Source organism: Toxotes jaculatrix, chromosome 13, assembly GCF_017976425.1.
Source record: "Toxotes jaculatrix isolate fToxJac2 chromosome 13, fToxJac2.pri, whole genome shotgun sequence".
NCBI classification, from domain to species: Eukaryota; Metazoa; Chordata; class Actinopteri; family Toxotidae; genus Toxotes; species Toxotes jaculatrix.
Genome location: NC_054406.1, coordinates 25812910 through 25827906, shown reverse-complemented (window position 1 = coordinate 25827906; position 14997 = coordinate 25812910). Strand labels below are relative to the sequence as shown.

The 14997-nt window shown below is 44.2% G+C and overlaps 1 protein-coding gene across 1 annotated transcript in view; it reads left to right on the top strand.

Moving 5' to 3' along the window:
* Positions 1-12188: 12188 nt before the first annotated feature.
* LOC121191840 (NACHT, LRR and PYD domains-containing protein 12-like) overlaps positions 12189-14997 on the top strand; it is a gene marked incomplete at its 5' end in the record, with an annotated part of 190187 nt that continues 187378 nt past the window's right edge. The window contains 2 exons of the mRNA XM_041053290.1: positions 12189-12411; positions 12580-14383. Of these exons, the coding sequence (XP_040909224.1) occupies positions 12189-12411; positions 12580-14383 (2027 nt within the window). The remainder of the gene's footprint in view (positions 12412-12579; positions 14384-14997) is intronic.

Here is a 14997-nt window from a genome sequence, read left to right as displayed (position 1 = left end):
TGCGGCAAGGCACACAAAACAAACTGGCAACAAGTGCGGGGAAAGACACACACTAAATACACCAGGGATGGGAAGACAATTGGACACAGGTGTGACACATTAGGGAAGAGCAGGTAATCACAGGCAGGTGAACACACGAGGCGGGGGAAGACAAGACACCTGAAACGAGAGGAGAACAGTGAGTAACAAAATAAAACAGGAAGTTAACTAAAACGTAAGCAAAACAATAAACTTCAAAATAAAAGCCCTGGCTCCAGCAGAGACCCTGACAGAATCTGAATTAAAATAATGGATCTTACATTAAAGAGCCAAGTCTCAGCTTTAATTTGAGCAGGTTGACGTCAGTATAGAAAGAACTATGTGGGAGATTCAGCCCCTTTAGTGGTTCAAAAGTAACTGGACAAATACACATGAAGATTTAATATTTAGTGTAAAATCCTTTGCAGGTATTGACTGTAGTATCCATTATTATTATTTTAAAGTGAATGTGCTGAGACCCCAAAGAACAAAACATAACTGTCTAAATACGTATGGCCTTAACTGTACATGTCTGTTTATTACTGCTTGTATCATATTTAATTTTAAAGATGATCATCAATGTAGAAACTCCTCATTGGTTAGCAGGTGGATAAAGAACTGATATTTCTGCTTCACTGAACAAATCTGTGTTTGATGTTTGGCCCAGTTTTCAAATGCAGGTCTGTTAGTTTGCTGTGAGCTGCAGAGCAAACAGAGTTTTGTTCCTTTGATTGTCCTTTCAACACAAATGTTATTTGACTTTTTCTTCATTGTAACCTCTTCAGACTGAGCAGCTGTAACCTCTCAGAGAGAAGCTGTGAAGCTCTGTCCACAGTTCTCAGCTCCCAGTCCTCTAGTCTGAGACACCTGGACCTGAGTAACAATGACCTGCAGGATCCAGGAGTGAAGTTTCTGTCCGCTGGACTGAAGAGTCCACACTGTACCCTGGAGACCCTCAGGTCAGGATCCATCAACCTGTTTAGCTAGATTTGCTCATATCTGATCAGTGGATAAACAGCCAACTTGTGTAGGATTGTACAACGTAAATTCTGTTGAGTTCAGCAGAACTTTCTAGACTCAGACAATTATTATTTCTCTTGTTTTTGCTTCAGTTATTGATTTTTTAAAAATCCTACAGATACTGTTCAAGGAATTTGCCTTAAATACATTGAATCTGGACCAAAATGGACCAGAACCGAGGACAAAAATATGAACAATAAAGAACAACAAAACAGACCAGCAGGTGTTGACAGAGGGTTCGGTTGCTGTGTGATGTTGTGTGTGTCTGCAGGCTGTCAGGATGTCTGATCACAGAGGAAGGATGTGCTTCTCTGGCCTCAGCTCTGAGCTCCAACCCCTCCCATGTGAGAGAGCTGGACCTGAGCTACAATCATCCAGGAGACTCAGGAGTGAAGCTGCTGTCTGCTGGACTGGAGGATCCACACTGGAGACTGGACACCCTCAGGTATGGAGAGACCTGCTGCAGCCACAGACAGTGTGTGATAGAGGAGGAAGAGCTGGAAACATTTAGTGTGTCACAGCTGATGACAGATCTCTACAGAAGTGAACCAACAGCACTTTGAGCACTCAGAGTGCTTTCACCACAACAACCCCAAAGACTTTAGATACATGTTCAGTGCTGACACACTAATAATTACATCCCAACAATAATAAGACCATCTACACTGCTCAGAGACATTCATCTGCCAGTGTCTCAAACCAAGGAGGAAATGAAATCAGGTCTCTTTCCTCCATGTCACCAAGATAAGGACTCCAGGTCCTTTGTCTAGTTGCTGAATGAGCAGAATAATCAAACCATCTGTGTATGAGAGCCATGTAATGTCCATGTTTGCATGCTGAAAGAGAACGTGCTGGTCTGACCCCCCTCCTCCTTTCAGGGTGGAGCCTGGTGGAGTCCAATGGTTGAGATCAGGTCTGAGGAAGTGTAAGTGTGGTTTTCATATGATTCCTGAAAACAAAGGAGCTCACATTCAGCCATCTTCAAAGTGTCAATCAATGATCAGGTGATAGATCAATAATCAGAATCAGAATCAGAATCAGAAAACTTTATTGCCAGGTATGTTACACATACAAGGAATTTGACGTGGTGTTGTTGGTGCAAGTTTGAACAAGAAAAGAAAGTTTTAATACTAAAATAAGAGAAAGAGGAAGTACTATGTGGAAGAAAGTCTGTACAAATAATAACAATATAATGTGCAATGTTGCAAAGTGGATGTAGTGCAGAGGTAATAATGCCTTATAGGAGCGTTAATATAACGCATACAGTACAGATCTGAATTATGTTAATGTAACACAGTCTGTATTGGGGAAATGAGGGTCCGTGCTGTTTGGGGGGGAAGGGGGTGGGGAGCTGTGTTGATGAGGGTGGTGGCAGAGGGAAAGAAACTGTTCCTGTGACGTGAGGTTTTGGTCTTGATGGACCGCAGCCTCCTGCCGGAGGGAAGTGTCTCAAAGAGTTTGTGACCAGGGTGGGAGGGATCAGCTGCAATCTTACCTGCACGCCTCAGGGTCCTGGAGGCGTACAGGTCCTGGAGAGATGGCAGATTGCAGCCAATCACCTTCTCAGCAGAGTGGATGATACGCTGCAGCCTTCCTTTGTCCTTGGCAGTGGCAGCAGCGTACCAGATGGTGATGGAGGAGGTGAGGATGGACTCGATGATGGAGGTGTAGAAGTGCACCATCATTGACCTCGGCAGGTTGAACTTCTTCAGCTGCCGGAGGAAGTACATCCTCTGGTGGGCTTTTTTGGTGAGGGAGCTGATGTTCAGCTCCCATTTGAGGTCCTGTGTGATGAGGGTTCCCAGGAAGGTGAAGGACTCCACCCTGTTGACTGAGGAGTCACTCAGGAGGATGGGGGCAGAAGGGGCTGGGTTCTTCCTAAAATCTACCACCATCTCCACTGTCTTCGCCGTGTTCAGCTCCAGGTTGTTTTTGGAGCACCAGGACACCAGTTGGTCAATCTCCCACCTGTATGCAGACTCATCCCCATCAGAGATGAGACCAATGAGGGTGGTGTCGTCTGCAAACTTCAGCAGCTTGACAGACTGGTGGCTGGAGGTACAGCTGTTGGTGTACAGGGAGAAGAGTAAAGGAGAAAGAACGCAGCCTTGAGGGGAACCGGTGTTGATGGTCCGGGAATCAGAAATGTGCTTTCCCAGCTTCACATGCTGCCTCCTGTCTGACAAGAAGTCTGTGATCCACCTGCAGGTGGAGTCAGGCACGTTCAGCTGGGAGAGCTTATCCTGCAGCAGAGCCGGAATGATGGTGTTGAAAGCGGAACTGAAGTCCACAAACAGGATCCTGGCGTAGGTTCCTGCAGAATCCAGGTGCTGTAGGACGAAATGGAGGGCCAGGTTTACTGCGTCGTCCACAGACCTGTTGGCTCTGTAGGCGAACTGCAGGGGATCCAGGAGTGGGTCAGTGATGGCCTTGAGGTGGGTCAGGACGAGGCGCTCAAAAGTCTTCATGACTACAGAGGTCAGGGCGACGGGTCTGTAGTCATTAAGTCCTGTGATCCTTGGTTTCTTGGGGATGGGGATGATGGTGGAGGTCTTGAAGCAGACTGGCACGTGACATGTCTCCAGTGAGGAGTTGAAGATGTTAGTGAACACTGGAGACAGTTGATCGGCGCAGTGCTTCAGGGTGGATGGAGAGATGGAGTCAGGACCGGCTGCCTTGCGGGGGTTCTGCCTCCTAAAGAGTCTGTTTACATCTCTCTCCAGGATGGAGAGGGATGCAGTTGTGGTGGGGGAGGAGGGGCTGTTGGGTTGGAGCTGGTAGGTGGTGACATGGGGGATGGTGTCAGGACTGTCCCATTGTCTTTCAAAGCGGCAGTAAAACTCATTCAGTCTGTTGGTGAGGTGTGAGTCGTTGGCAGAGTGGGGGGCTTTAGGCTTGAAGTTGGTAATCTGCCTGAGCCCTTTCCAGACAGAGGCAGAGTCGTTGGCTGAGAGCTGGTGTTGAAGCTTCTCAGAGTACAGTTGTTTAGCTTCTCTCACCTCCTTGCTAAACCTGTACTTCGCCTCTTTAAACATGTCTCTGTCCCCACTCCTGAATGCCCTTTCCTTCTCCAACCTCAGCTGTCTGAGTTTGGCTGTGAACCAGGGTTTGTCATTGTTATAACTCACCCTGGTGCGTGTTGGAATACAGCAGTCCTCACAAAAGCTGATGTATGATGTCACAGCCTCTGCGTACTCATCCAGACTGGTGGTAGCAGTCCTGAAAACATCCCAATCAGTACAGTCCAAGCATGCCTGAAGATCCTCCACTGCTCCACTGCTTTGACGTCCTCACAACATGTTTACAGAGCTTTAATTTCTGCCTGTATGCAGGAATCAGGTGGACCATGGCATGGTCAGAGTGACCCAGTGCAGCGCGAGGGACAGCATGATAGGCGTTACTGACAGTGGTGTAACAGTGATCCAGTGTTTTCTCCTCTCTGGTGGGACATTTAATAATCTGTCTGTATTTGGGGAGTTCGTGGCTGAGGTTACCTTTGTTAAAGTCACCGAGGACAATAACTAAGGAGTCCGTGTTAGTCCGCTCCACGCACAGAATCTGGTCGGCGAGCGTGCGCTGGGCCTCCTGCACGTCGGCCTGCGGTGGAATGTAAACACCGACCAGAATGAATGGAGCGAACTCACGGGGCGAGTAGAACGGTCTGCAGTTGATGGTAAAAGTTTCCAGGTCAGGAGAACAGTACCGTTTGATCACTGTCACATCGTTGCACCAGCCGCTGTTGATATAAAAACAGATTCCACCACCTTTAGTTTTGCCGGATAGTCCTGTGTCGCGATCCGCTCTGAAGAGTTGGAAGCCTGCCAACTGCAGCGCAGAGTCCGGTATCAGTCCACACAACCATGTCTCCGTGAAGCACAAAACCGAAGATGCTGAAAAGTCTCTGTTTTTACTCACTAGCAGCTGAAGTTCTTCCATTTTATTGCACAGTGAGCGCACGTTGGAGAGAAATATTCCCGGGAGCGCAGTGCGGGACCCGCGTCTGCGGAGGCGCACGAGCGCACCGGCGCGTTTACCTCTCCTCCGGCGCTTCACTACCTGAGCAAAGGTGAGGGCACCTTTGACCAGAATGTCCAATATTCCTGCCGATTGCACCAGAAAAGTGGGAAATAAATCCACTGGAGTTGTTTCTCTTATGTTTAAGAGCTCTTCTCTGGTAAAAGTGAGCCGGGTGTTAAAGCAAAACACAGGGTAAACAAACAAAACAAGACAAAACAATGCGCACCGAAACACCGCGGCAGCCATCCGCGGCGCCATCTTGGTATACATCTGTATGAAAGCAATATTAATATTACACCTAATATTAATAAGTGTTGTCCACATTGTGATTTGACCTCAGTCATCAGGTATGGTAGGTACCAACTCCAGATGTACTGACCTAAATCCATTAACACCAGTAAGAGATGGGGAGTTATTCACTTATTCAAGCCCTTTGAACTGGGACAGCTCTTATCAGTAAATATGTTTTCAATCTAATGTTCCATTTCCTAGAAAAATGCAAAGCTGTAGATGTCTGCGACTCTTTTGTTGAATTTGTTTTTTTTTTAAATCTTTGTTGTGGTTTGAAGCCCAGAAATCATGACAAGGATCATTACTGGAGTGGACGCCATCACATGAGCAAACTGTGACTTGTACTGATTCCACACAGTATCATATTCTGCAGCAGTGGAATTTCCTGTCACCCTTGGCCATATGTGTCCTGTCAGTGTCCAGCTGAAGCCAGTGAACATGAGTAGGAAATGCTGGTAACATCTGAAGTGTGGACTTCTTCTGAACTGATTAGCTTCGTTATCTGTAGCTTTGTGATTCTTGCAATGTGGTTGGGAGCCAAACGTCCTATGAGGTATGAGAGGTTAGGTTTAACAGTGAGGTAGAATGCTTAAGAGATGCTTTCCTTGATATGTCTGGGTATTAAAGGCCTGCATGCAGTGCATCGTTCCTGGTGACATTTTGTCTACCACCAATCCATCTACCCTCTTTGTTCAGAAATGTTTTGTTACATTGTGATGAAAATAGTTGATGACATTTTGGCTGCTTCATGATTTAGTCCAGAGGAAAATATCCTGACAGCTGCTCAGAATAGCAGTCACAGAGTAAGAGACATAAATTAGCTGAGAAGACCTGAACTCAGCAGCTCTGTCACTTCCAGAATCTGCACAATGATAATGTGTAAACTGGTGCACAGATAGAGCTCCACAATTCTGAGGCATGTTGGAGGATCAGCTTTAAAGTAGAAGAGAAAACAAAACTCAAACTGAATAAAAGGGACAGACAGAAACAGAATCCACTGTTGACACTGAACCACTTTACATACAGGTATGTATCCACAGCCTGAGCCATTACAAACACTGGCTGTTTCACATCTTTTAATAAGCACAATGTAGAAGAGAAAATCAGAGCAGCAATTCAAACACAACTTGAAACCGTGAACAGGAAACTGTCAGCAGGGATTCAGACTGAGATCAGCCCTGTGTTAAATGAAGTAAATGAAGTAAATAAGTAAATTAATTTTCCAAAATGCCTCCCTTCAGTTTGGGCATGACAAGGAATATACAGGCTTCACTGACATCATTAAAAACAACTTTCTAACAATCATAGGAGGACCGTCCTTACACGGTGGAGCTGTTGGAGGTTTGGCTCCTGTTGGTTAAACTCTCTCTCCTCATCAAAATCAGACAGATGTTGACTTTCAGATGTGTGTGTACGGTGTGTGTGTGTTTGTTTTAGGCTGTGTGATCAGACTGTGTGATCAGGTAATCCACAGGTGAAATCAGCTGTTTATTGCAGCCCTTGACTTTGGGTTTTCACCGTGGTTTGTTGAGGGTTCGGTGAAGAACTGATGAGTTCTGCTCTGCAGTGTGTTTTATCTGAGAAAAGCAAAGGGCAGAGGAGGAATGCAGACCATAATAACCAGTCTCACTGCTACATCTTACCTGAAACTTGCTCAGCTGCTGTTTGTAAATGGGTCCAACCTGCACATATACTTCAGAGTCCAGATCCATACGGTATCTCCCTCTCAGGGCCAGGCTCAGCAACTACACTCACACACACACAGCGATGATCAGATAGGATAGGATAAGATAAGATAAGATAAGATAAGATAAGATAAGATAAGAGAAGATAAGATCAGATAAGATCAGATAAGAAAAGATAAGAAAAGATAAGATAAGATAAGCTTTATTTGTCATATGCACAATTATACATAGAACAATGTACAGTGAAATGTGTTTTTGTACCTGCACCATTAGTGGGAAAATTAAGCATATCAATGTCTGTCAGCACACAGAATAAGAATAAAATAAAATAAAATAAAATATATATCTGAAAATATAGAAAATAAAAAATAAGGTAAATATAAAATAAATGTGCAGTAAAGTGGTTCTTGTGCATATGGAATGTGAGAAGTGCTTAAAGAGTTCATTACACTGTTGTAATAATTTACAGTGCATCCCCTTGTAGGTCAGTCCAGAGCTCATCTATGACCATCATTTTTATTGGATATATCCTGTGTCACCTTTGTAGCCATTTTACACAGTGCACAGCCTCCATGAAATTCTTTTACAGCATTTCCTGATAAATTTTTTTAACAGTGCATCGCCTTTTTTTTTAAAATCACTTTAAGGTGATCCTTTAAGTTGTCACATTTTTTACAGTGTATCTGCTTGTAACGAAAACATGTCGACTTCCGATCGTTCACTAACAAGTTCAGGCTCTTTTTAGTGAGCCGAGCCATAAGAAAGACCCGGAACTCCTGTCACTGTATCCCACGGCTGCTGAAAGTTTACTTTCAATTTGAAAGTTCGAAGTTTGTGGCGCAGATGATTTTCTCTGTCTGAAGGTAAATGTCACTTTGTTTTACTCGTCAACACTTCCTGTAGTTACCTGAATTATCTGATGTTTTCTCGGATGTTGTGTTTTTGTAGTGTTCTATTTTGTTTTTTTTGTTTTTGTTTTTTTTTTAATCCGCTATGTGTGGATATTTGCAGTAGAAGCGGTGGAGTCAGAGTAGAAGCAGAGTGAGCTGATGGTCAGTAGCTGAACACGGAGCCTTTGTTAGTCTGTGGCTCCACTTACTGCTGACTGAAGGCAGCTTTTCCTGCCTGAATCAGCCTGTGGAGGAGGCGGACCTGAGCCGCTGCTCTCCCGCAGTCTGAGCCGCTAAATGCGGTCTGAGCTCGGCCGGACAGCGGCTGGAGAACAGCTCTGACTTTCTCTGTCATTAGATGAACTCTACGGGACTGAGCTCAGAGGGACTGACAGGGTTTTTCAGACTCTATGTGATTTTCAGAGAGACAGTTAACACTCCATCCACAGAGTCAGAGGCCTCCTGGTCCTATCAGGACAAACTCTACCTGATGAATTAGATGATAAAGACCCAAATCCATAAATACTTTCACAATAAAGCATCTCAGTGGCTCTGATAGGTGATTATATCTCTGTGGCTGGTCACAGTACAAACAGAAAAACTGTCTGTCAGGACATATTTGCTGTTTTTATTGATGTCTATCTGTGTCTCTGCTGTTTGGTTTGGTTTTGGTTTGTTGTTGCTGCTTCATATAGTTCAGACTTTACTATTAGAAAAGGCAGGAAAGTGCCAGGGGCCCCAACTTAACAGGCCCCTGGAATAATATTTAGGAAAAATGAACTGAGTCTCAGTTGTTTTGTGTGGAATAATCACCTGCAGCTTGTTTCATCAAGTCATTTTCTACAGAAACACTGCAGACTGCAGATAAAATCAGTGGATCTCAGTCCATCTGTGTGTCAGTGAATGGAAATGGTCGTCTCTGAATCATGTGTGAAAGATATGAAAGAGGAAAGAAGAGTCAATCAGTGGAGGAGCAGCTGATAGTTCTACAGGACTCCTGTCTCCTGTCCAACCAGGCGGAAAAAGACACTGGACCTGTGCTGTGGGTCGATACAGGGGGCCTATAAATCTCTTCCTCTCCCTCCTTTGAGCTCCTCTGATCACAGCTGTGTGCATTTGCTGCCCACATATAAAACAGTTTTAAAGAGGGAGACATAACATGCTCATACATGGTCTTTTGCAGGGATATGACCATTCCCTGTAAGCATGTTCAAATATTTCCCAACAAAAAACCATGAATTACCAAATCAGTCGAAGCAGGATTACAAATCAGAGCTGGAAAACAAGATGACAGCAAACAAACCTCAATTTGAATGAAAACCATTGAGAAACTGGTCAGATCTGAGGTCCTGAAGCAAACTGAACATGCACTGGATCCTCTGCAGTTTGCATACAGGCCTCACAGAGGAGAGGAGGATGCTACAGTGACTCTGCTCAACATGCTTTTTAAACTTCTGGATTTTAATGGGACACACACCAGGCTTTTATTTGAGGACTTGTCTTCTGCTTTTAATACAATCCAACCTCACATTTGAATTGAAAGGCTCCTACAACAGTTTGATTTAAATAATAATCTGGTGGGTTGGATTCTGGATGTTTTAACCAACAGGACACAGAGAGTGAGGGTCAACAGGACATTGTCTGACCAAAGGTGTTCTTCCACTGTTTCTCCTCAAGGGTGTGTGTTGTCACCACTATTGTTCATTTTATACACAAACATGTGTCAGAGCAGACATGACAGCAGAAGCATCAAAGTGCTGATGACTCAGTTATTGTTAGTCTCCTCCAGGACGGTGAGAGCAGCCATGGACCAGTCATTGATGATTTAGTTCAGTGGTGTGAGGAATCCTACCTGCAGCTAAATGCTACAACAACCAAAGATATGCTCATTGATTTTAGGAGGAAACCCCACAGGCACCAAGTCACTGTAATTAAAGGTCAGACCATTGAGTATGTGCAGTCTTACAAATATCTTGGGACTATCATTGACAGCAAATTGACATTTGAAGAAAATTGTGAAGTGGTTTGTAAAAAGGCTCAGAAACGTTTACACTGTTTAAGGAAACTTGTACATTTTCACATTGACTGAACCATAATGAGCATGTTCCCTCTCTTTTATAGAATCCATTTTATTATTTTCTTTAGTGTCATGGTTCAGTCAGACAACTTTAAAACAGAGGAAGTCCTCAAACCAAATAGTTAAGTGGTCTAGTCGTCTGCTTGGTGAGTCCCAGCCGAGCCCAGCGTCCCTGTACAGAGGACAGCTACATCCATTTTAAATGATGACTCCACCCTTTTCACTGCCACTTTCAGCTTCTTCCCTCTGGGCAGAGGTTTATCGTCCCAAGATGTAAAACCCAGTGATATAAAAACAGCTTTGTTCCTGCTGCTGTCACAGAGTTGAACAAGCTGCAGTGATACATTGCACATACTTAGTTATTTATGGATTTATTTCATATTTATTTATAATGTAGGTTTAAATATTTTTTATTGGGTTTTTAACTTCTTTCTCTTTTTCAGCTTCTTTTAAACTAAATGTTTTTATTATTTTACATTGGACTGAACCACCAGGAGGTGGATGTACATCAGAGTTATTCTTTATTGACCCTTCTCTCTCTTGGATCCTGATTGGTGGAGCCATGAGCACTTTTACTTTTATCATCATGTTTATAGTCAGCTGTGTTGGTTTTGTCTTACATTTCTTTGTGTTCTGTGTATATGTGTCAAAAGGATGTCGTCATCTGATCATCTGACTGCAAAACAAATCTACCAACAGGGACAAATAAAGTAACATGAACCTGAACCTGAGGATGATTTCAGTTGATGTGCAGATGAATGATTTGTGTTTTCTCTCCAGATGAAGGTAGAAAGTGTGTGTGAGCTGATGTGGATGTGAATTCAGCATCATGAATCAGTGTGAGGACAGAGAGGAGGGAGCCCCTCCCCCTAAAAGCAGTCTGTGTGGGGACCATGAGATCCAGACCAAATCTCAGAGGTGAGATGAGGATCTCTAACTGTCCATGACTCTTCTCCATGTCAGAGCTCAGCACTCACATCACTGCACCATCATTATTCACACTCAAAGCTCTGTGTGTGTTGTGTTGAAGGCCAGAGCAGCAGCACACACCAGACTCTGCTGGACCTGGACCTGAACATGGACCTGAGCCCAGCTGTGTGTCCCTGAAGAGTGACAGGTCAAAGGGTCACCCCATGAATTTCAAAGGACAGCCTCCCTCTGCTGCAAAGAAGTGAGCTGCAACTGACTACATGTTTTCTTCTTTATTATGAGAACACTGTATGAATAATAGTTATATTGTCCCTGTCCCCTTGTCCCTGATGGTCCTAATCTCTGTGTCCGCCAGGATCCATCAGAGACCAGACTTCCCTGGACCTCAGCCCAGCTTTGTGTCCATGAAGAGTGACAATTCAATGGGTCGCCTCATTAATTTCAAAGGACAGCCTCCCTCTGCTGCAAAGAAGTGAGCTGCAGCTGAGTTTAAAATGTATCAGACAGCTGCCCCGTATAACTGGTCTTCTATGAAAGATGAAGTGATTGTGTTTTATCTCCAGGCTTCATGAATGACACAGTACATGAACATGATCAGGCTGAAACACAGGCTTTAGTGGCAAAGTTGATGTTTCTGTTTTCAAGGAAAGCACTTCTTATGTTCTTATATGTGTTATTCAGATCAGAACTAAAACCCCCTGTAACTCAGCACCTATCCAGTTCCAGTGTTTGTGTTAGTGTCCTGTAGCAGAGGTGAGACTTCTGTCAAACCCAGTGTGAGTCCTTAAAACTCATCATTTAAAAGGTGGAGTTGTTGTGATGACTCTAGGTCATGAGGTACAGAACTGATTGCTTGTTTCCTCTCATTGAGAATGTCACAGCACAGTAGTGTTTGCTTTAATCAGGACAGTCACCACAGAACATAAAAGCAGCTATTGTTTGTGTACAAAGCATAAAATGCTCACAGATGCTGCAAACATAATGTGAGCTAATTCTTCATGATTCCTCCTCAGAGTGGACCAGGAGAGCTCAGAGGTTCCCAGTGCTCAGTCTGCCCAGCAGCATCAAACACACCTGGACTCCATATTTATGGTCTGTACATGGACAACAACTACTTTGACATCTGTTGTGTTGACAATAATCTCCATGCTGCACTTTTTAGAGCAGTGGATTGTCAGTGTGTTCAACATGGATCTGATGTTTGGCTCCATGGTTTTACTTTGATTGTGTCATTCATATAGTTTTCTGTTCCAGCTGCTGGAGGAGAACATTGTCACTTTTGTGAAGAAGGAGCTGAAGAAGATCCAGAAGGTTGTGAGTCTAGATTACCCAGAATGCTTAGAAAGTCAGAGGGAGGATGAGGAGGTGTTGGATGCTGAGGACGAAGAGCAGAGGAGGAGCAGCAGAGAGGCTTTTGTGAAGATCACAGTGAACTTCCTGAGGAGAATGAAGCAGGAGGAGCTGGCTGACTGTCTGCACAGCAGTAAGAGGATTTCTCTAAAGATTCAACATGATGGACAAATGGGACATTTACTAACGTCTCAAGACATGGATGGAAATATGTTCATGTATGTTCTTTAGGATAGGATGAACATGTCATGTTTTCTTTATGAATCAGTCATTGATGTTTTTTTCTTGTTTGTTCATTTAGGACATGTTGCTGCAGTTTGTCAACGTAAACTTAAATCTGCTCTGAAGAAGAAGTTCCAGTGTGTGTTTGAGGGGATCTCTAAAGCAGGAAACCCAACCCTTCTGAATCAGATCTACACAGAGCTCTACATCACAGAGGGAGGGACTGGAGAGGTCAATGATGAACATGAGGTCAGACTGATTGAAACAGCATCCAGGAAACCAGCCAGACCAGAAACAAGCATCAGGCAAGAAGACATCTTTAAAGCCTCACCTGGAAGAGATGGACCAATCAGAACAGTGATGACAAAGGGAGTGGCTGGCATTGGGAAAACAGTCTTAACACAGAAGTTGACTCTGGACTGGGCTGAAGACAAAGCCAACCAGGACATACACTTCACATTTCCATTCACGTTCAGAGAGCTGAATGTGCTGAAAGAGAAAAAGTTCAGCTTGGTGGAACTTGTTCATCACTTCTTTCCTGAAACCAAAGAAGCAGGACTCTGCAGGTTTGAAGAGGTCCAGGTTCTGTTCATCTTTGACGGTCTGGATGAGTGTCGACTTCCTCTGGACTTCCACAACACTGAGATCCTGACTGATGTTACAGAGTCCACCTCAGTGGATGTGCTGCTGACAAACCTCATCAGGGGGAAACTGCTTCCCTCTGCTCACCTCTGGATAACCACACGACCTGCAGCAGCCAATCAGATCCCCCCTGACTGTGTTGACATGGTGACAGAGGTCAGAGGGTTCACTGACCCACAGAAGGAGGAGTACTTCAGGAAGAGGTTCAGAGAGGAGGAGCAGGTCAGAAGGATCATCTCCCACATCAAGACTTCACGAAGCCTCCACATCATGTGCCACATCCCGGTCTTCTGCTGGATCACTGCTACAGTTCTGGAGGATGTGTTGGAAGCCAGAGAGGGAGGAGGGCTGCCCAAGACCCTGACTGAGATGTACATCCACTTCCTGGTGGTTCAGTCCAAACTGAAGAACGTTAAGTATGATGGAGGAGCTGAGACAGATCCACACTGGAGTCCAGAGACCAGGAAGATGATTGAGTCTCTGGGAAAACTGGCTTTTGAGCAGCTGCAGAAAGGAAACCTGATCTTCTATGAATCAGACCTGACAGAGTGTGGCATCGATATCAGAGCAGCCTCAGTGTACTCAGGAGTGTTCACACAGGTCTTTAAAGAGGAGAGAGGACTGTACCAGGACAAGGTGTTCTGCTTCGTCCATCTGAGTCTTCAGGAGTTTCTGGCTGCTCTTCATGTCCATCTGACCTTCATCAAGTCTGGAGTCAATCTGCTGTCAGAAGAACAATCAACCTCCAACTGGTCTAAACTGTCCAGAGACAAACCTGATCCAACACAGCTCTACCAGAGGGCTGTGGACAAGGCCTTACAGAGTCCAAATGGACACCTGGACTTGTTCCTTCGCTTCCTCCTGGGTCTTTCACTGCAGACCAATCAGACTCTCCTACGAGGTCTGCTGACACAGACAGGAAGTGGCTCACAGACCAATCAGCAAACAGTCCAGTACATCAAGAAGAAGATTGAAGAGACTCCCTCTGCAGAGCAAAGCATCAACCTGTTCCACTGTCTGAATGAACTGAATGATCGTTCTCTAGTGGAGCAGATCCAACAGTCCCTGAGTTCAGGACGTGTCTCCACAGATAAACTGTCTCCTGCTCAGTGGTCAGCTCTGGTCTTCATCTTACTGTCATCAGAAAAAGATCTGGACGTGTTTGACCTGAAGAAATACTCTGCTTCAGAGGAGGCTCTTCTGAAGCTGCTGCCAGTTGTCAAAGCCTCTAACAAAGCTCTGTAAGTGTATAGATAGTTGGATTTATTCATCATTATATAAAGGCTCTGATATTTTATTCAGCAGGAGGGAAAATAAATTCCTCTCTTCTTTAATCCCTTATCATCATCTCTGAGCTCTGAGCTTCATCACATTGAATCTGAATTAAAATAATGGATCCTACATTAAAGATCCAAGTCTCAGCTTTAATTTGAGCAGGTTGACATCAGTATAGAAAGAACTGTGTGGGAGATTCAGCCCTTTTAGTGGTTCAAAAGTAATTGGACAAATACACATGAAGTGAAACAAACTTATCAAACATATTAGTGTAAATCCTTTGCAGTCATTGACTGTAGTGTCCATTATTATATTTCAAAGTGAATGTGCTGAGAGCCTGAAGAGCAAAAGACTGTCCAAATACTTACTGCCTTGATTGTCTGTTTATTACTGATTGTGTCATATTTAACTGTCATGTCTCCAACTTATTGAGAATAAAACAGAAAGGATTTAAATCAGAGCCAATGAAAGATGATCATCAATGTAGAAACTCCTCATTGGTTAGCAGGTGGATAAAGAGCTGATATTTCTGCTTCACTGAACAAATCTGTGTTTGATGTTTGGCCCAATTTTCAAATGC